Source organism: Phyllosticta capitalensis, assembly GCF_038381095.1.
Source record: "Phyllosticta capitalensis strain CBS 128856 chromosome Unknown BKA78scaffold_11, whole genome shotgun sequence".
In the NCBI taxonomy this organism is placed as follows: Eukaryota; Fungi; Ascomycota; class Dothideomycetes; order Botryosphaeriales; family Phyllostictaceae; genus Phyllosticta; species Phyllosticta capitalensis.
This window is the reverse complement of record NW_027117449.1, coordinates 812,732-829,868: the sequence shown is the minus strand read 5'-3', so window position 1 is coordinate 829,868 and position 17,137 is coordinate 812,732. Positions and strand designations below refer to the sequence as shown.

The following is a 17,137-nucleotide window of genomic DNA, read 5'->3' as shown; positions in this document are numbered from 1 at the left end:
CACAAGTGCATGCTTTGCCAGCCAGGCAATTCGATCGGCCGGTCTGAGGACAGGGGAAATCTTGAAGTGTGATTGGAACACGCAAGTTATATCGCACTAGAAAAGACATGGACCAAGAACAAGAGCCACCAATGCAAATCGTTGAATATTGTAGTTTTCGGATCAAACCGTAAAACGGGCGGATCGACTGTGACAATCTCCTCATAAAGAGACATACGACCGAGAAAGAAGAAGGGGAGAGTAAGAATCAGAAAACATTGGACGAGAGATACCTATCAATGCAGTTGTACCTTCCTAATGCAAGTGCAATTGCATTTCTGTGTCCAAGTGAGCGTGTCAGTCATCGGAGGCTGTCCTAGTCGCCCGCAACATGTTTGACCTGAGCACATGACTTACAGTGACTTGAAAAGCAGAATATGACAGTAGATCAAGGGTCCAAGCAACTTGCTTTAGACACATCTGCGGCAAAACCTTATGAGGCTTAAGATGATGAGAATTCTCGTGTGACCGACTCCAAACGCCGTCTGCCAGCATTCCGACCAGTGACCAAACCAGTCCCTTGTCAACTCCTTTGAATATGCAGGTGTCGCCCTGTTGGTCGGGGTATACCCAGCAGAGGACCGAAAAATCATAACACCACGACTCTCCAACAGCGCCAATCCGAGATCAAACCGGTTAGATCTGAAAAAGTTAGCAAGCAAGCTAAATGACAGAGAGCTAGCAGCACGAGACTTACAAGCTTGAGCGAGGTTCGTTGCAACAAGCCAGTGAAGTTAAGCATCGCGCGACTCTTTGGCGGCGTGCGCTGCAGGCGACGGAATCCCTCTCTTACGTGGTCAGGGCCGACGGGCTCGCGCGCTTCCTCTGGCGGGTCGAAGAGGCCGCTCTCGCGCTTGCGTTTGCGGCCGTCGCTGCTGTCCGAGGAATTAACTCCTGACGCCTTGCGGCTTGCGTCTTGGGCTTGCTTGACGCGGAGTGCCTCTTCGGTGAGGGTCTGGACGATTTCAAAGGTCAAGAAGCCGAGAATATCGATGATGTCGTCATTTGGTTTGCTGTCGGTGATGGTTCCAAAGCCCGCCCATTCCCTGAACCGCTTGCCTTTGCGGAACGTGAAACTGGCTTGTCTGCAGTCGGACCAGTGGACATACTCCTCTCGCGTCATGTTCTTGGTACGTTCGTCGGCGTTGCGTAGGCGTTGGATCGTGGCGTAATTCATTTCAGTCTCCTCTTCATCTTCTTCGTCGTCTCGGGATGGAGGAAACTCGGAGAAGAAAGATTGTACGTCCCAAACGAGATCAACAGCCTTCTTACCTCCACCACTGGGTTTGGCCGTCTTGGTGGCTGGGTTGGGAGCTGTGGCTGCAATGTCGACGCCTATATCGTCTGCTGCTAGGTCTTCTGCGCCGGGGTTCTTCTCATCTGAGTCTTTGGCCGTTTTGCGAACGTCTTTCCATTGCAAAAAGGTGCGCAGGCGACTAATCTTTGCGCGGTCATGGCGGATTAGCATCATCAGGTCGTCAGTGGATATGCTCCGGCTACCACGACGATTCGCGAGGATGGTGCATTCGCGGAGCTGCTCCTATTTAGTGATGTCACTTTGAAAGAGAAACTGAGTAATCGCTCACCATCTCCTGGACTTGTTGCTGGACAATTTGCTCGATCAGGGTCGTAGTCTCAGCTGATGGTTCTGCCGTCTCTCCAGAGACGAACATCATCTGTGGATTGCATCAGCATATGTTATCCTTCACAGCCGAACAGTCTTCAACGCTGCTCGTGATGCGCCACAGAAATGGTAAGAAACGGAGTGCTCTTGACTTGCGCAGTCGCTTTATTCACCATCCCCGAAGATGACAATCGAGACGATTTTGGAACAAGTAAACTTATTCCACGGAAACAAGAGAATAAGAGGGAATTATGAGGCAGAAAAGATTACAGCTGTAGCTTACATACCTGCTGAATCTCAGTCCTGTACTTGACAGACTTGTCCGTCATGGTCGCGGTGTTGTTCTCTCAGTGATATCGGGTGTGTGTGATTCGGAATAGGCAGGGCTTGCGAGAGGCCACTTGAAATGAGTGTTGTGATCAGACTGGAAGCTGCTGGTCCCAGTAGATGAGAGTTAACGATAGTGAAAGGGTTGAGAGTGGAGGAGTGATGGTCACCATGTTTGGAGCGAACCCCGGATGCCTCAACCGACCGGCAACCACTTTCACCTCCGACGCCAAGCTTCCGCCGCTCACCGCCTTCAGCCCTACGCATCCCGCTCTGGCTTGCAGTGGGGTCACAAATAATTTGGACGCTCGCCCATGCAACAGCCCAAGTACTCCGCCAACTTCTGCGAGCAGCAGCATACAAGTCAAAATGCTCCACCTCATCGGTCTCGGTCTCGCCGACGAGACGGACATCACCGTCAAGGGTCTCGAGATTGTCAAGAAGGCGGAGCGCGTCTACCTCGAGTCATACACTGCCATCCTGCTCGTGGACCAGGAAAAATTGGTGAGTCTAGGACCACAGACAGCTCTGAATTAGAGACATTGGTTGGCAAGCTTCTCATACTGTGTGATAGTAGGAAGCCTTTTATGGCCGCCCCGTCATTATAGCCGACCGCGAAATGGTCGAATCCGCAAGCGACAGCATCCTCGCCGACGCCGACAAAGTCGACGTTGCCTTTCTGGTCGTTGGCGACCCATTCGGGTATGCTGATTGACCTCCAGCTTCAAAAGATTTATCGAATTGACCTCATCTCAGCGCCACCACACACACCGACCTGGTCCTCCGCGCCCGCGAGCTCAACATCCCCACCAACGCCGTCCCCAATGCCTCGATCATGACCGGCATCGGCTGCACCGGTCTGCAGCTGTACAACTTTGGCCAGACTATCAGCATGGTCTTCTTCACAGACAGCTGGCGTCCTGCCTCCTGGTACGACCGCATCGTTGAAAACGCCGCCATTGGCCTGCACACGCTGGTTCTGCTCGACATCAAGGTCAAGGAGCCCAACCTCGAGATGCTGGCGCGCGGCAAGATCAGGTACGAGCCTCCGCGCTACATGTCTGTTGCCCAATGCGCGCAGCAGATGATTGAGATTGATGAGGAGAGGGGCAAGGGCGTTTGCGGAAAGGATGCGCTCGCGGTTGGTGTCGCGAGGGTTGGCGCGAGCGATCAGAAGATTGTGGCTGGCACGCTGGAGCAGCTGAGCCAGGCGGATCTAGGCAAGCCATTGCACAGCTTGGTCTTGGTCGGAAGAAATACTCATGACCTGGAGAGAGACTACCTCCGCGCTTATGCTGTGGAGCCGGCTACTTTCGACGCGGCATGGGAGAAGTCGCGCCAACAGTAAATTGCACTGGTCAATCTCACACTGGCTGGGAAGCAATTATGAAATTGACGCAATCCGCGTGAGTTGGATTATTCAGAAGTCATTCTTCGCCGGATCGTTCTCATGTTTATGATATCCACAGTATCGCCTTCCGTTTCCAGAACCAACTATCCCCACAAGAATATACATGTATGAAGGTTTGCCATGAAGACCGGTCCACTCATTTCTTCTTGGCCTTCGCCTCTTCCATAGCCCGCATCGCCGCCCTAGCGCTACGACTACCTCCCAACTTCGGACCTTTGGGTCTCTCCTCCACCTTGCCGCCCTTGCCCACCGGCGCAGGCGGCGGATTGCGTTTATTGCGCGTCTGAACAGCCTCCATGAAGTCACGGCGAAACTGTTCCACGATGCGGTCGTCGGCCGCTTGGTCGTCATTTGTCTCAGCCGCCTGGAGCTCCGTACGATCATAGATGTTATCGACTGCGTCCGTAATTAGTATCGAATATCCACTGTCAGCGCCGGCGAGCCGGACCAAGGGCGTCTTACGCATGCTCTCCTTGAGAATGTCCTCGACAATCTTGTCGCGCTTAATGTCCTCGCTGGTGCGGCGTTTGCATCCGCGTCGTCCCCTGCCGGAGAAGCGCTCATCCGTAGGCTCTACCAGCTCGCCACTTTGCAGTTTGCGCGTCGCCTCCTGGGTGCGCTGGGCATTCATGCGTGTGACCTCCTCGCCCAGATCGATTTCCTGTAATTTACCCATGCCGGCGGGTTGTCTCTCGCGGTGCGACTCTGCTCCCCGGGCTATCAGACCCAAGGGAGCATCGTTGGTGCCAGGGCGTCGTGGATTGTTTTGTGACGAAGCGTGTTCTTCGGCGGCGCGTTTCTCGCCCTCGCGTAGCTCAGCCATCTTGGAATCTACATATGCCATCCTTCCAACGTTAGCCATCACCGTAGCTTGCGGCGCGAGTCGCTCGCCCGTCGACGCGGCCGAGGCGTCCACTCACATGTGCTTGTCCAGCGTATCTGGCACCAGGCCCGTCTGCGGCGCGAAGCGCTTGACAGCCTCTATGGCTGGCGGCGCGCTCTCCTCGGCGCCGCAATGCGACACGGCTTCGACCTCTGTCGCGCTGGAAATCGCTGGGCTTGTTGTTGTCGTGGTGCTGCTGAACTCGACGCCGCCTCGAGACTTTTGCGCCAGTTTGCGCCGTCTAAGTATCTCCGCTACGCCGTTGCCCGTTTCTTCTGTTTCGGCATCTGCGGGTGTGGGCATTTTCGGGGCGGTGGAGGAGCCATCCTGATCAACCGTGTCTTCAGTGGCGCGCTTGCGGAAAGTCTTTTGCTTCTTGCGCGGGCGGAACAGCGTTTCTTGCTCGCCCGACATGGCCGTCACCACTGAGAAGCCTCGACAGTTTACGGAGGTGATTCGAATGGAGACTTGTGCACTTCTCAGCTCTGGCGCGTCGGAATAGGTGGATGGTTGACAGTTCTCGGAGGAAACAAATCTGGGCCTGAATTTGAAAAGAAAGTCACAGTGCAGATGGCTCAAGTGCAGAATTCGAAGGCAAAGGCAGTGTTGTTGATTGCGTAGACTCCGCAGGTGCAGGGATATGGAGCTCCGATGACCGAGCTCCACACCGCCTTTGACAGTCACGTGCTGAAGTACCCCTGGTTCCTTTTGATGAACCCTGGAAACTTTGCCCAACCAGCCTGACACTCAACGCAAATCATTCGGCGTCTGGCAGCGATTCATAGAGGAGTCAGGTGAACAGGGTTTATTGGATTTCATACTCGCTCATCATCAGGCCTATGGAATCATTCACTGAGCAAAAAGGAGAATCGTCGCTATTGCAAATCAGACGTTTTGGCTTGCACGCTATGTACTACCACCATAGGGTGGCTGAGATGACTTAGCAGGAAGGAAAAGCCCATCGTGTCCCTTGTACTTCTGTTCGCCGGAGCGCCGCGCTGTGGAGACTATCTGGATTGTGTGGACGAACCGGAGGTGCACCTCGCCCCGAGAAAGGGATGAGACGGCAGCTGAGACCACATTTCTGGAATGCTTGCTTGCCGTCAACCTAGCCGGTGGTGCGTCCGAATGAAAAAGCATCGAGTCTCTTTGGAAGAAGAAGAAAAGGTTCCCCCCACAGATTAAGAAACGAGCGGAAAAGCGAATTTCAGACTGAAGACTGCCACCCAAATCAAGCCAAGCCGATGTTGATGAGCCATCACCGTATACTTGATGCTAAACCAAAGGACTCCGGATGCATGCATAGGCGAACAAAGCGACGAATGAGAAAGAGGGGCATCTAACCATGCTATGACTTTTGTGGCTGCTGGTTCTTCTCTACCTAAGTACGGGGCCGCGCATGGCCACGTGTCCGACGGACAAGGCGATAGGGTCCACGAGATCCCTTAGAAAACGCTTTACCCAGAAGCACAACACAGCAAGCCGGTCGAGGGATAAAATGTTGAGGGTCGGTGCAAATGAGACGGGGATGAAGAACCGGTGGGATTCTGGCTGCGTTGAGCAACCCCAATGGCGAAGCCGAGGACTGGTCGGATATAGGTGGGGGTGGGGGAGCGTAAGCGAACGAGTCTTGAGCCGATGCTTGGACATCAAAGTTGCAGAGGCTGGCACTGGCTGGCCTCTGGGCGGGAAAAAATGTCGCACGACGGAATGCCTGCTGGCAACGACTATCCTGCGCGCTTCGACAAGACAACCAAAGTGCGCTGTCGAAAATGAAAATGGGGGCTGTCTGAACAACTCTGGGAGTGCTCAGCTGCCGAGCCTGCGGCGAATAAGGTCCATCAGGTTGAGGAGCTTCTCCTTCTCCTCCGCGGTCGGAGGAGCGAGTTTAACAAGGTCACCCGAGAGCTCGGCCTGAATGACGTCGTCGGGTAATTCGGCCTGATGGAAGTCAGTGAAAGCGCCTGCAGAGAAGAATTTGCAGACAACGTACGTTCAGGCCATAGATGAGGGTCTGAATAGCGTCTCCGTCCAGGCTGAGTTCATTCTGGCGCTGTGCAAATTCAATCAAGTTGAGGCAAGCACGGCGATCAGCCGGTGCTGCCGCATTGAACATTGCCGTGTTGGCAGCGGCCTTTGGAGGAGGGGCACCATTGGCAATTGGTGCATGACCCGCCTTTGCCATCTCCGTCGCCATACGCTGTCTAGGAGCCAGTTAGCCGCAAATCTTTGCTGGGAAATTCCAAAGAACGCTTACTCTTTGACCTTGGCGATGAAGTCCAGCTTGATGCCCTTCGAGGGCAGGCGATAGACAACACCCTCTTCATCGGGGTCGTCGTACTCAGAAAAGTCGCTCTCAGATTCAGTTTCATCGAAGACTTCGATAAGGCCATTGTTCTTAAATCCACGCCTCAGATTGACGTCGATAACCTTCGGGTTCTTTGGCTTGCGAACGCGAATGATGCGCGTACGTCCCTCAGGACCGGGTTCAGTAGTCTCGATGAAGCGGAGGTCATGCTCGGTGTGACGGGGGCAGGCCCATGCATTGCGAGTTTTCGCGTTGTAGGGAAGAGGTGGAGGGTTCGCCATCGGCGGATCCAGGCACTCAAGATGCCAGTGGGCATTGCAGACATCACACTGAATGATCTGCTGCTTGTTAAGTGATGACTTGCCGCAGTGCGTGCACAAAACAGCGTTGCCTTTGGTGTCTTTGAGCTTGGTGTTGTCAGGAAGCTCGTCCCAGCCGCCACGCCCTTTGTTGCTGCCTTGTGTCAGCTCTGGACCTTCACTACGGAGAACTGAACTTACATGGGTCGAGTGACTGGCACTTCTTCATATGCGCCTTCAGCATTCGCACGCACGCCTTCAAAGAAGTCTTGCACCTTCCGAGGAAGGGCAAACACCGTCGGGTTCCGTCTCTGCATGTTGTTCAATAGCGGCATGAACAAGCTGAAAGCCTCCCTAGGAGCAGGATGGGTCTTTGCGGCGCAAATGTGGCAAAGCCACCTCTCCTCAGGAGTAGCCTCAAGAGGAGGGTCGCAGCATGTCAGGTGAAAGGCCTTGTCACAGCCGTCGCAGCATAGCAAGAGGCCAGAAAACCCGCACGCCGAGCAAAAGTCATCATTTTCGGACCGCTGCCATTCTGTCAGTGGCGGTGAAGGTGGAAGGCGTGATGGAAACAATGGAGGGGAAGGCAGCTTTTTGGCGTGCATGCTGACAGTGGGATGGAGTGTTTGGGTGTTGGTGGTGGAAGGGGCTCGAAGAGGAAAAGGGCGGAAACTTAGTGTAAGGGTGACAAGGACTGGTGACTTACCGCGTCGTACTCCTCTCCGTTTCCGACCGGGCTCGCTCTGGGTACTCCGCCACTTGGCCGGGCCACTCCCGCAACACCACCGGTTCTGTTCTTGATTGGCCTGAAACGCAAAAAGACGTTAGCTGACTGTATCTGCCAAGGTAATATAAAGAGCAATATCGATGCAAAACCGCTACGGCTTCCGTGTGGTCGTGGGAAATGTGAAACAAGTAGGGGGCGAGCAAACACGTGGAGCGATTTTGATGAGGCGGACCAAATGCGACCTCACAACCAACGAGAGAAAGCTCGGGGTAACTTACGAGTGTTTTGTGCGCGCAGAGACCTTTTGGCGCTTAGACGGTCTTTCGGCTCCATCCGGGGTCAGGACAGGCGTGGTGGCGCGCGTCACCGATCCAGAACCGCCTGGCGGGAAAAACTCTTCAAAGGGAGAGGTGGTGCTGCTTCCAGACTGGAGAGCAGGCTTGTTCAAGAGGCCGTTGGAGCTTGTGAACTTGAGAATTTGTCTCTTCCGGGGAGGTTGGACCTCTGCGGGCTGATTGGCGTCGGGGTTGGGTCCACTAGGCGGTCCCCTGATGCCGCTCACAGGTATAGCCGCATTAAACTTGTGAATGTTGGGCAGTGATTGCCGGTACTTCCTGCGTTTTGTTTTGACCTCCTCATCTGAAGACTCAAGAAGCCCAGCTTGCTCAAGCCCGCGTTTGTTGATGATTGGACCGCCTTTCTTGGGACCTTTGGCTTTGCCTTGCTTTCCCGTGCCGTTGACTGCTTTGGTGGTTGCCGGCGGCTTACTGAGGGCTGGTTTCAAAACCTCCGGAGGTGGTCCCGCAGCAATACTCTCGTCAACAGAGCTGAGGCTAGAAGTGGAGGAAACGCTTCCACTGCGTGAATGAAGGGCCGACGATGGCATGCCGTTGGCAGCAGAATCGTAGGTTTGGGCGTCGGCCGTAACGGGAACAGGCGTGTCCTGATTCGAGGCTTGAAGAGGTTCGGCAGTGTCCTCGGCAGGAGATGCGGAGCGTGATGTGTCATCAAAGGGCGCTGGGGCAGGCGATGATTGCGACATTCCAGTTTCCTCCTCGGCCGCTGGTGCGCTAGAATCTTTGCGCATGTTCTTCACCATTTGGTTGAATGTGGAGTAAAGCTCGTCCGAAGGGAGTGGTGGGGCGCTATGCACATAGTTCTTGGTGACGGCGTAGATGGCCTCTGCCAACTTTGGGTTGGTCTTGCTCTGTTCGTGAAGCTTCCTCAGATCTTGCTTCCGCGGCACCAAACTCTGCGATGGGCGATTTTCAGGCGCACGCTGGAGAGCTCCTCTGAATGCCTTCTCAATGATCGTCCTCTTCCAATCTGGAATGATGTGCTCGGAGGCGGGCGCGATGGGAGAGGCAGATTCAATTTCTGAGGCAGTCGGTTCGGCCGGCTCCTCACTCCTGATCATCGCCCTTTTGTTGAGCTTACTCTTTTTGGTGCCCTTCTTCTTCTTGATTACCGGGGTATAATCATCGTCTTCTTCCTCGTCGCGGTTGGGAGGGATGATTGGCAAGGCCACAGGGACGTTCCGGTCGTCCGCTTGGGGGGCGGCATCGACTGACAGCGTCGTGTCTGGCGAGTCGCGACCGTCCGCAGAGAGCATGCCGTTCTTAGCAACAGCACTGCGACGAAGTCCTTCAGCTCGCGTCCTAGTGGCCCTGTCTTTCGCCGTGGGCCGGGCACCCAGAGGCTGCATGTGGGCGACAACGCCCGCGCGTTCAAAGCCATGCTCCTCAAAACTGGCAGCAGGATTTTTGAGCGGCGGCTCGACCCAGCCGTCAAGGGAGCCTTGGGTCTTCTCTTTCTTCGGCTCCGTCGTAGGAGCAGGCGAGTTGAACGTGCTGGGCTGGCCGTGCGGACTCGGTGAAGGTCTCGAGGAGGGCCTCGTCGACCGGCGGGCAGGTCGAGGCATGTTCGCACGCGGGCCACGGGAGCGCGATCCTGCTCAACAAGTCAGTGACAACCCATGTGAGTAATCTTGGAGGGGCATACGACGCGATTCTCCTATTCAAAGGGCCGTGGTTGCGCAAACAGGCGGCGCCGTCGCGTGCGTGCGAGAGGATGGTAGGTCTGCGAACGTTGTTAGCGAGAAATCCACCGCGGACCTGAGGTGGCTCGGACTCTGCCGCTCCGCAGCCCCTTGACAGCACAACCTTTGGATTTGGCAACGAAATTTCAAAGAGAGCTTTAGATTCGCTGCTGGTAATGGGGCGAGAGGGAAATCAAGAGCTTTGGGATAAGTGTAAAAACTTGCAGTATGACGGCGGACGACAGAAAAGTTGCAGTCAATCCAGTCGTGGTGCGCAAAAGTTGCGATAAGGGGAAAGCGGAGTTCGCTCAAGACGGCGGCGCGGCGAAGGAGCGGAAGGCAGAGACGAGAGGTGCAGGTGTAGAAGTTTGAGTGTCGGGTGGAGAAAGTTGGAGATGGTTGAGAAGGAGAGGACTAGACGTGGCGGACAGGCTCCAAGATGTGAAGGATTCACACACGATTCACTTCACTCGACTTCCCACACAAGAAATTTGCAGAGTTTGATTTGTGACTGAATCTTTTGCCGCTATTGCTCGCTCAATGTAGCGACGGCAAATGCCTAATCTATGTACTCGCCTCCAACTCCTAGGCCATACGACGAGTAAAAATGACAGTCGAGCCGCTGCAGATACAATCGGTTTCGCTCGAGTCAATGCGAATCTCGTTGGACCTAGCCATGACTTTTGCCTTCCTCCTCATCAAGCACATGTTGCGGAACTTTTACTCCTCGCTCTCGCCCTCGGCCTCCTTGCCGTCCTTCTTGGCCGTCTTCTTCTTCTTCTTGTTCTTAGGCTTAGAGCTGGTAGGCTTCGCCAGAGGCTGCTCAAGAATCTTAAGAATCTCCTCGTCGGTGATCTTCTTATCCGTCTTGTACTTGGAGAGATCCGGCGACGGAGGCGCCGCGAGGAGGGCGATTCCATTCTTTGTGACACCTGGAGAATGCACAATTAGCCTTGTCCCCACTTCAATCTCCGACACGTAAAGGCCAATAATCAAAAGACCACAGGGAGCATTTGAGCCTGTCTCTGCTCACAGGGCAGCCCTTCATGCGAGGAATCGCATGCGACGACTGCATACGGTCCTGCACTTTTGAGCGAAGACTGAAGGATTGCACGCGCCCAACTTGCGCGACAGCAATTTGAAAGCATGTCCGAAAGAGAACGGGGCTGAAATCATGGAACGATGTGGGATATTAACACTTACCAAGGGTAGTCAAAAGCCTGGCGACGGGCTCGTTGTCCTTGTCGCCGACAACCTCGTACTGCCTGAGAACGCCACCGCGAACACACTCGACAACACCGACCTTGGCGGCGCGCTCGTCCTCGAGCTGGCGAAGGCTGAAGGGGAAGTTGCCAAACTTCTTCTGAATCTCGGAAAGAGTGGCGCGGGAGCTGGGCCTCTTGAGACCGTAGGTGGTGGTCGTGCGGCGGTGAAGAGTAGCGCGGTCGCTCAGGTTCTTTACCTTGCCGCTTCCTAGAGAGACGCCCATCTCGACACCCCAGACGTCGTGGAGCTCGGGAAGACCGTCGCCCCTGACGCCCTCGCCGGGGGCCAGAATAATCTTCTTCTTGCCCTCAATCTCGTTGCGCTCAAAAGACCAGCAGGTGGTGCTCTCGACGACGTTGCAGTCGTAGCTCTTGACAACCTTCTCCAGCATCTGGTTCATTTGCGACTGGGTGTAGGGCTTCTGCGCGGCGGCCTTCGCCTTCTCCTCGTCGGTTCCAGTGGCAAGAGTGCCGGGGGGCAGCATCAACCTGAGGAGAAGCTCATTGGCGTAGTGCGTGGCGAGCAGGAGGTCGGCCTGGCGTCCCGAAATGACATCGTCCTTGTGGTCGGCGGTGGGGATGACAATGGTGTCGCAGACAATCGTGCCGAGACCGTCGATTTGAGCGCCGAGCTGGATCTTGATGTAGTCGCCGGCCTTGAGCGTTCTCGAGGCCTCCTCGGTGTCGGACTTGAGAGGAGTGTAGGGCGTAATGTAGGAGGAAGGCGACACGGTCGTGGGGTGCGCAATACCCTTGGGGATCTTCTTGCCCTTGTAGACGGCGGCAATCTTTTCCTCCAGCAGCTTGTCTCCCTTCTCGCAAACGTCGATAATGTTGGCACCCTCAACGCACCATCCTGATTTGGCGTCAGCTTTGACCTCGAGCTAGGCGCCGAGTTTGCGCGGTGGTGGCACGCGCTCAGGCGCGGGGAGGAGGGGCGCACCTGTCACAGCTTCGAGGACACTCTGGGAGATCTTTCCCGCCTCCTTGTACTTGGTGAGGGTGTCGGGGTTCTTGAGGGTGTAATCTGTGAGCTAGTTAGCCAGCCGACCCACGGCGTGCTCATTTTGAAGCATCTTTTGTTGTCTCGACGAGCTATGACGTATTGGGCGGCAGCGTCGAGTGGGCAAGAGACTGTGCAGGCGGGAGGGAAGGGTACCAATCTCGGTGGTAGCGTCAGCCATGGCGGGCGAGGTTGTTTTGAGGGACGAATTGAGGGTTGTCGGTGGAGAGATGGGGCTTGACAGCTGGATTGGAAGCTCTTTCAGAAGAAGGTCGAATACAAGTGGAGTGCGGATCGCTTAATCTGCCCGGCCTTACACAGACATCACTAGCAAGCATCACCAGGCATTCACCGAGCAACCCAACCCTCAACCCTGCCCCGCCGTCTTGGCCCTGCCCCGCCCCCCAGCACTCATCCATGCTCTCTTCTTCCCACCTTCTACTTTCCGTATGTAGAAGCAATATCGCTTTTCGACCGAACTCGTCCGGGTTAGAGCCATTGAGCTCAGCCGTTGAGGGCGCGGCACACTACACGCATACATCATGTCGTCGAGCAGCAATGTCGCTGGGGAGGGCACCAGCGCGGCCCTGAGCTCCTCTCGCGCCAAACCGCCTCAAACAACAAAGAACGCTCGTCTTCTGGCTGCCGAAATGAGATATTCGTCATTTATTCTTCCAATCCGGTTCCTGACCCATAACATTCGCTATGCCACTACTGCGCCATTCAAAGGCGAAGAACCTTGGCCCGTTCGCGCCCCGCGCCTAGTGAGCGAGCTCAGGTTCAACACCCACTCCAATCCGGAGGCCTTTATCTGTATGCAAGAGGTGTTACACAACCAGCTGGTCAATGTACTCACTGGACTCAATGCCGAGTCTACAAACTGCACAACACCAGAGACTCAAGCTACCTACCCGTCTCAGGACTGGACCTACATCGGAGTCGGCCGTGACGACGGCAAAAGAGCAGGAGAATACTCGCCAATTCTCTACAGAAGCTCCGTCTGGCAGCTCACAGACTCCAAAACCATCTGGCTGTCAGAGACTCCCGACAGGCCTTCCAAAGGCTGGGATGCCGGCTCCATCAGAATCCTAACGGTGGGCCGGTTCTGCCACCAAATCACCAAGAAGCATGTCCTAGTCCTGAACACGCACCTCGACAACGCAGGCACAGTGGCACGGCTCAAATCCGCCGAGCTCATCACCAGCTTTGTCAAAAAGTACCTGCGCAAGCTGGGTCCCAAGGACGAGATTCCCGTTTTCCTGACTGGCGACTTCAACAGCGAGACGGACCAGGAGGCTTACAAATACTTCACCAGCAACCAATCCGTCCTGTACGACACGAGGGACAAGGTGCCGCCGGAAAAGCGCTACGGCAACAATTACACGTACACGGGCTTCAAAGACCCGGAGAAAGACGCGCCCCCCGCACGCATCGACTTTGTCTTTGCTGGCCCCCTGGACAACGCCGTCCTGCCGCCGGATACGGTACAGTCGTACGGCGTTTTGGCAAATGTCTTTGACGACGGTGTCTTCATCAGCGACCATCGAGCTGTTGTGGTTGACGTGTATATTTGATCGAGGTGTGGTGCAACTCCCTGTAGAGTGTACAGCCAGACCAAGACAAAGAGGTCCATGGTCATTTCCACGAAGTAGCCTATCCCCCTGATGATGATTGTATGCACGTTGCGCTTAGTCAATAATCAATAATGAAATCTTGCTGCTAGTGGTGCGGGAGGCTCACACAACGAAATGAGAAAGTGGTGGCTCACAACATTGGGCAAATGCACTCATGGTGGTAATCAAGATCAAATTGATAGTGACTCTCGAAACTCAGAGGGGACGATTTGACCTTCCTACTGCCATAATTAGGGTAGGGGGCATTTGGCCAACTCAACACCAGTGTTCTCAATGCATCCAGTATCAAGCTTCATCCTTTCATTCATCATCATGACAGATTGTCGTCGCTGCCATCATAATCTACCACGGTACACTATGGACCCTGGAGCATCTGCCCCGCAACACCAACGCCTAACGTATAATCTTCGACCTGCCAATATTGGCGTCATCGGAAACATACTGCAACGGCCACTCCAAATAATGCCTCCACCTATCCTCAAGCACCTCTGCGACGGCGCGGACGACCCTCTTGCCGCGGTCGCCCCACCACCAGTAGTTGGAGTGGTTGTGGACGAGGCAGCACCAGTAGGCCAGCAGCACGAGGGCGGCGGGGTGGCGCTGGCGCGTCAGGAAGATGAACTCGGGCGAGATGCGGATGGGGAACATGACGACCATGCCGGGCTCGCGGTCCTCGGGCTGCGACACGACGCGGTGGAAGCACAGGGCCAGGTCGGCGAGGCCGCCCAGCAGCGTCGCGCGCAGCGGCGGGTCGAACGCCTCGTGCGACACGAGCCTGCGCAGCTCGTCGAATTGCGGTTGCAGCCCGAACTCGTCGAGCCGCGTGACGGTGGCGGAGCCGAAGGGCACGAAGGGCGCAAGCCGCTCCGGGACGAGCATCGGTGCCAGCGGCCCGGCGCCCACCCAGTGGTACGATGTCTTGAGGACTTCGTTGACGCCGCGGGTGAGCATAAAGGTCTCGATGGTGTCGTCAATGGGGTCGGGCTGGTGGGGGTCTGTGGGGATGGGTAACGAAGCGCAGCGGAAGACGGTCGTCAGGCTGGACAGGGCGTACAGCTCGTCGCAGTTGGACTGGGTGATGGATGGCAGTGTAAGCCGAAATTCGCTGATGGCCCGGTTTTGGTGGTTGGTGGAGATGAGGAGCCATTTGTTGCGCGGGCCCGGCTGGAGGTGTGCGAGGTGCAGAGCCGCCACGCCGAGGATGCCGTGCATGACGGCTTTACTGGAGTAGCCAATGCTGGGATATACTATCTGGTAGCAGCGGCGGATGCTCTCCACTTCGGACATGGTGACGGACGTGCAGGTGGAATAATGGTGGAGGAGTTGGAGATCTCGATGCCAGTCCTGAACAGGGGTTTGGGAGGTGAAGCTGCCCATGATATCTCTTTCCATGATGGTTCTCGACAGCATGTCAAATGGATTCTGGTGTGCTGGTATTGTGCTGCCCTTGTCTCCAGTGGTCGCCAAAGTCATCGCCATTTCCGTGTTGTTGGGCGACCTCACTGCATGGGGTGAGATGCTTGACCGTGTGGAGAATGCTTGGGCCAGCTCTGAGCTGTCATCCTAGAAGGGGATCAGTGTCGAAATCGATCATCTCATCAAACCAAAGCACTGAACAAACGCTCAACGATTTTTGAAAACGGAAGATATAAGAGAAGTGAGCAGTGAAAAGCGCCGAAGACCAGTCAAATCTCCTCGAGCCACCCGATCCATTGAAATCCACCTTCCTCGTCTCCATGTCGAGTCTTAAGGGACTTCTCATCTTCTTATTCTCTGAGTGGCAGAATTCCTTTGCCGACCCGAGGCAGAGAAACCAGAAGAGTACCCACGTGACCGAGCGGGTGACGGGATGTCGAGTGAATTCAGGGGGTCAGGGGAAACAGTGGATGATGCTCTTCGATGCAAATGTGCCCAGCCCAACGTAAAAGACAATGCATTTTTCCGACCCAATAACCCAAGCTCTTTAAACATTAATGCGACATGATACATGGAAGAAGCAGTACAATCATTTCAGGAGGTCTTTGATACAAGCCTCGAGCAGCCTGTATGAAGCAGAGCGACTCACATGGGGAGAGGAGCCGCTGCGCTGCGTCGAGGCAGCAGCATGCGGGCTGTCTCCAGAGGTCTGAGAGGCAGCAGAGTAAGATGCTCTCTGCGGAGGTGGAGGCGGCGGAGCTCCATCTTGCGACGTCAGACTGCACTCGACGCCGTGTCTGGCGCAGTGACTGCAGGGTCGTTGTTCGTCGCACTGTGAAAAGACGCAAAAATAGGGGTCAGCTTTCTTGAATTGCTCCTCTGCATCGCTCGTAGGCTACAACCATAGGCACCTTTCGGAACAGTCGAACAACACCGACCTTGACGCGCCGCCGCTTGCACTGAACACATCCATTCCGGCTCTTCTTGTGGCCTGCCGTCGGAAAGTGGTTAACAGCCAGGCTTCTCCCAAGGGGTAGTCGGTGAGTCCGCGGTCATGCCGCACCGCCCACTTCTAGGTTCCGGTCGTCCATACCTAAGCGAGGCATTTCGACTCGTCTCAGGCGCGGAAGCAGCCTGCCCTGGAAGCCGTTGAAAGAGGCTTGGTGCCGAGGAGTGCCGCGCCGGGCAGGAGGTCGAGGGCCGCGGGGGGCTTGAAGGCCGGATGCGAACGTGTCGTTGTGGGATGATGTTGGAGTTGGCTTGTCGGGGGCTGTCGTCCGCCAAAGGAGAGCCACCTCTGAATTCGGCTAGATGTGCTGGCAATCGCCAGTTCCCGGTGCGAGACTTCTTCTTGCCGCGTGCGCTTCCGCCATTGCCCGCTGCCAGCAAAAGAAGGCCAACCTGACCTCGACGGGTTGCATATCGCGATGGCTCTGTCCGCCTGGCAGTTTGGTGTCTGAGGATGTCCTGACGACATTTGCAATGCTGCCCCGCTAGCATCTCCGGGCGTGCCTCGGCGCCGAACTCCTGGCCAAACCACTACGGCGGGGGATTTCTGGTCATTCTTACATTCCTCTGCGATGCTGAGCCTGTAGACATGGGAAAATAATTTCTCAAACAGTTCGTAGGATGTGGAAGGTCGAAGTGGCGGCTTTTGTACCAGGTGTACTACACGTTGAAGGGATCGAACAGAAATTTGGCGGCGCAGCTGTGACAGACAAACACCTCTTGCCAAGGGGTCCATTATATAAATCCAGACCAGCACTGGGCATAAATTGTAACCACCAGCCGGAGACCCCGCGATGCGTTCCTCGGGAGACCCTGCTGCGGCCAGAAGCAGCGGCGATCAGCTCTGATTGGCCAGCTAGCGCCGTGAAAGCGAAAGCGAGCGCCATCAGGCTATCCAACAGCCGCTGCGAAACCTGCCTCGACAGCTCCCTGCTTCTTTTCTACTTGCCCTGTCACTCCTTGCCGGTTATGGTCAAAGTCCACCTGAACAGTACGCACCTGGCGTACGGCTTTCGGCACGGCCTCTCGCCATCCGTGTACATGCATCGCGCAGGAACAACGTGTATCTTGTAGAAGTGGTTAGTATGACCACGGGGAAAGATCCCCGCTGCGCCGCTTTCGCTTTCGCTTTCGAATTCAACCCAAGAAGCCCTA

General features: G+C 55.6%; 8 protein-coding genes across 8 annotated transcripts; 2 read left to right on the top strand and 6 right to left on the bottom strand.

The window, feature by feature from the left end:
- Positions 1-440: 440 nt before the first annotated feature.
- BKA78DRAFT_41354 (transcription initiation factor IID, 18kD subunit-domain-containing protein) lies at positions 441-2,163 on the bottom strand. Its single transcript, XM_066893151.1, has 4 exons — positions 1,951-2,163; positions 1,626-1,715; positions 737-1,573; positions 441-681 (listed from the first exon to the last, which is right to left on the bottom strand). The coding sequence occupies exons 1-4, from the start codon at positions 1,990-1,992 to the stop codon at positions 676-678; spliced, it is 975 nt and encodes a 324-aa protein (XP_066739765.1). The 5' UTR covers positions 1,993-2,163; the 3' UTR covers positions 441-675.
- Positions 2,164-2,359: 196 nt separating this feature from the next.
- On the top strand, positions 2,360-3,338 carry BKA78DRAFT_333595 (diphthine synthase; the record flags this gene model as incomplete). Its single annotated transcript, XM_066890103.1, has 3 exons — positions 2,360-2,494; positions 2,568-2,692; positions 2,747-3,338. 3 exons carry the CDS (start codon positions 2,360-2,362, stop codon positions 3,336-3,338), a joined length of 852 nt encoding a protein of 283 aa, XP_066739764.1.
- A 199-nt stretch (positions 3,339-3,537) lies between these two features.
- On the bottom strand, positions 3,538-4,918 carry BKA78DRAFT_346996 (uncharacterized protein; the record flags this gene model as incomplete). Its single annotated transcript, XM_066890548.1, has 2 exons — positions 4,322-4,918; positions 3,538-4,246 (listed from the first exon to the last, which is right to left on the bottom strand). Exons 1-2 carry the CDS (start codon positions 4,696-4,698, stop codon positions 3,538-3,540), a joined length of 1,086 nt encoding a protein of 361 aa, XP_066739763.1. The 5' UTR covers positions 4,699-4,918.
- Positions 4,919-5,758: 840 nt separating this feature from the next.
- Positions 5,759-9,694, bottom strand: BKA78DRAFT_41315 (uncharacterized protein). The gene is made up of 7 exons (XM_066893150.1): positions 9,620-9,694; positions 7,897-9,568; positions 7,598-7,697; positions 7,093-7,418; positions 6,542-7,045; positions 6,278-6,488; positions 5,759-6,225 (listed from the first exon to the last, which is right to left on the bottom strand). The coding sequence occupies exons 2-7, from the start codon at positions 9,537-9,539 to the stop codon at positions 6,094-6,096; spliced, it is 2,916 nt and encodes a 971-aa protein (XP_066739762.1). The 5' UTR covers positions 9,540-9,568; positions 9,620-9,694; the 3' UTR covers positions 5,759-6,093.
- A 449-nt stretch (positions 9,695-10,143) lies between these two features.
- On the bottom strand, positions 10,144-12,199 carry BKA78DRAFT_325124 (peptidase M24, structural domain-containing protein). Its single transcript, XM_066889343.1, has 4 exons — positions 12,081-12,199; positions 11,865-11,948; positions 10,860-11,777; positions 10,144-10,588 (listed from the first exon to the last, which is right to left on the bottom strand). The coding sequence occupies exons 1-4, from the start codon at positions 12,103-12,105 to the stop codon at positions 10,377-10,379; spliced, it is 1,239 nt and encodes a 412-aa protein (XP_066739761.1). The 5' UTR covers positions 12,106-12,199; the 3' UTR covers positions 10,144-10,376.
- Positions 12,200-12,574: 375 nt separating this feature from the next.
- BKA78DRAFT_333593 (endonuclease/exonuclease/phosphatase family protein) lies at positions 12,575-13,498 on the top strand (the record flags this gene model as incomplete). Its single annotated transcript, XM_066890102.1, has 1 exon — positions 12,575-13,498. One exon carries the CDS (start codon positions 12,575-12,577, stop codon positions 13,496-13,498), a length of 924 nt encoding a protein of 307 aa, XP_066739760.1.
- Positions 13,499-13,913: 415 nt separating this feature from the next.
- BKA78DRAFT_41231 (uncharacterized protein) lies at positions 13,914-15,321 on the bottom strand. The gene has a single exon (XM_066893149.1). It carries the CDS (start codon positions 15,035-15,037, stop codon positions 13,952-13,954), a length of 1,086 nt encoding a protein of 361 aa, XP_066739759.1. The 5' UTR covers positions 15,038-15,321; the 3' UTR covers positions 13,914-13,951.
- Positions 15,322-16,091: 770 nt separating this feature from the next.
- Positions 16,092-16,718, bottom strand: BKA78DRAFT_299401 (uncharacterized protein; the record flags this gene model as incomplete). Its single annotated transcript, XM_066887051.1, has 1 exon — positions 16,092-16,718. One exon carries the CDS (start codon positions 16,716-16,718, stop codon positions 16,092-16,094), a length of 627 nt encoding a protein of 208 aa, XP_066739758.1.
- Between the last annotated feature and the right edge of the window lie 419 nt (positions 16,719-17,137).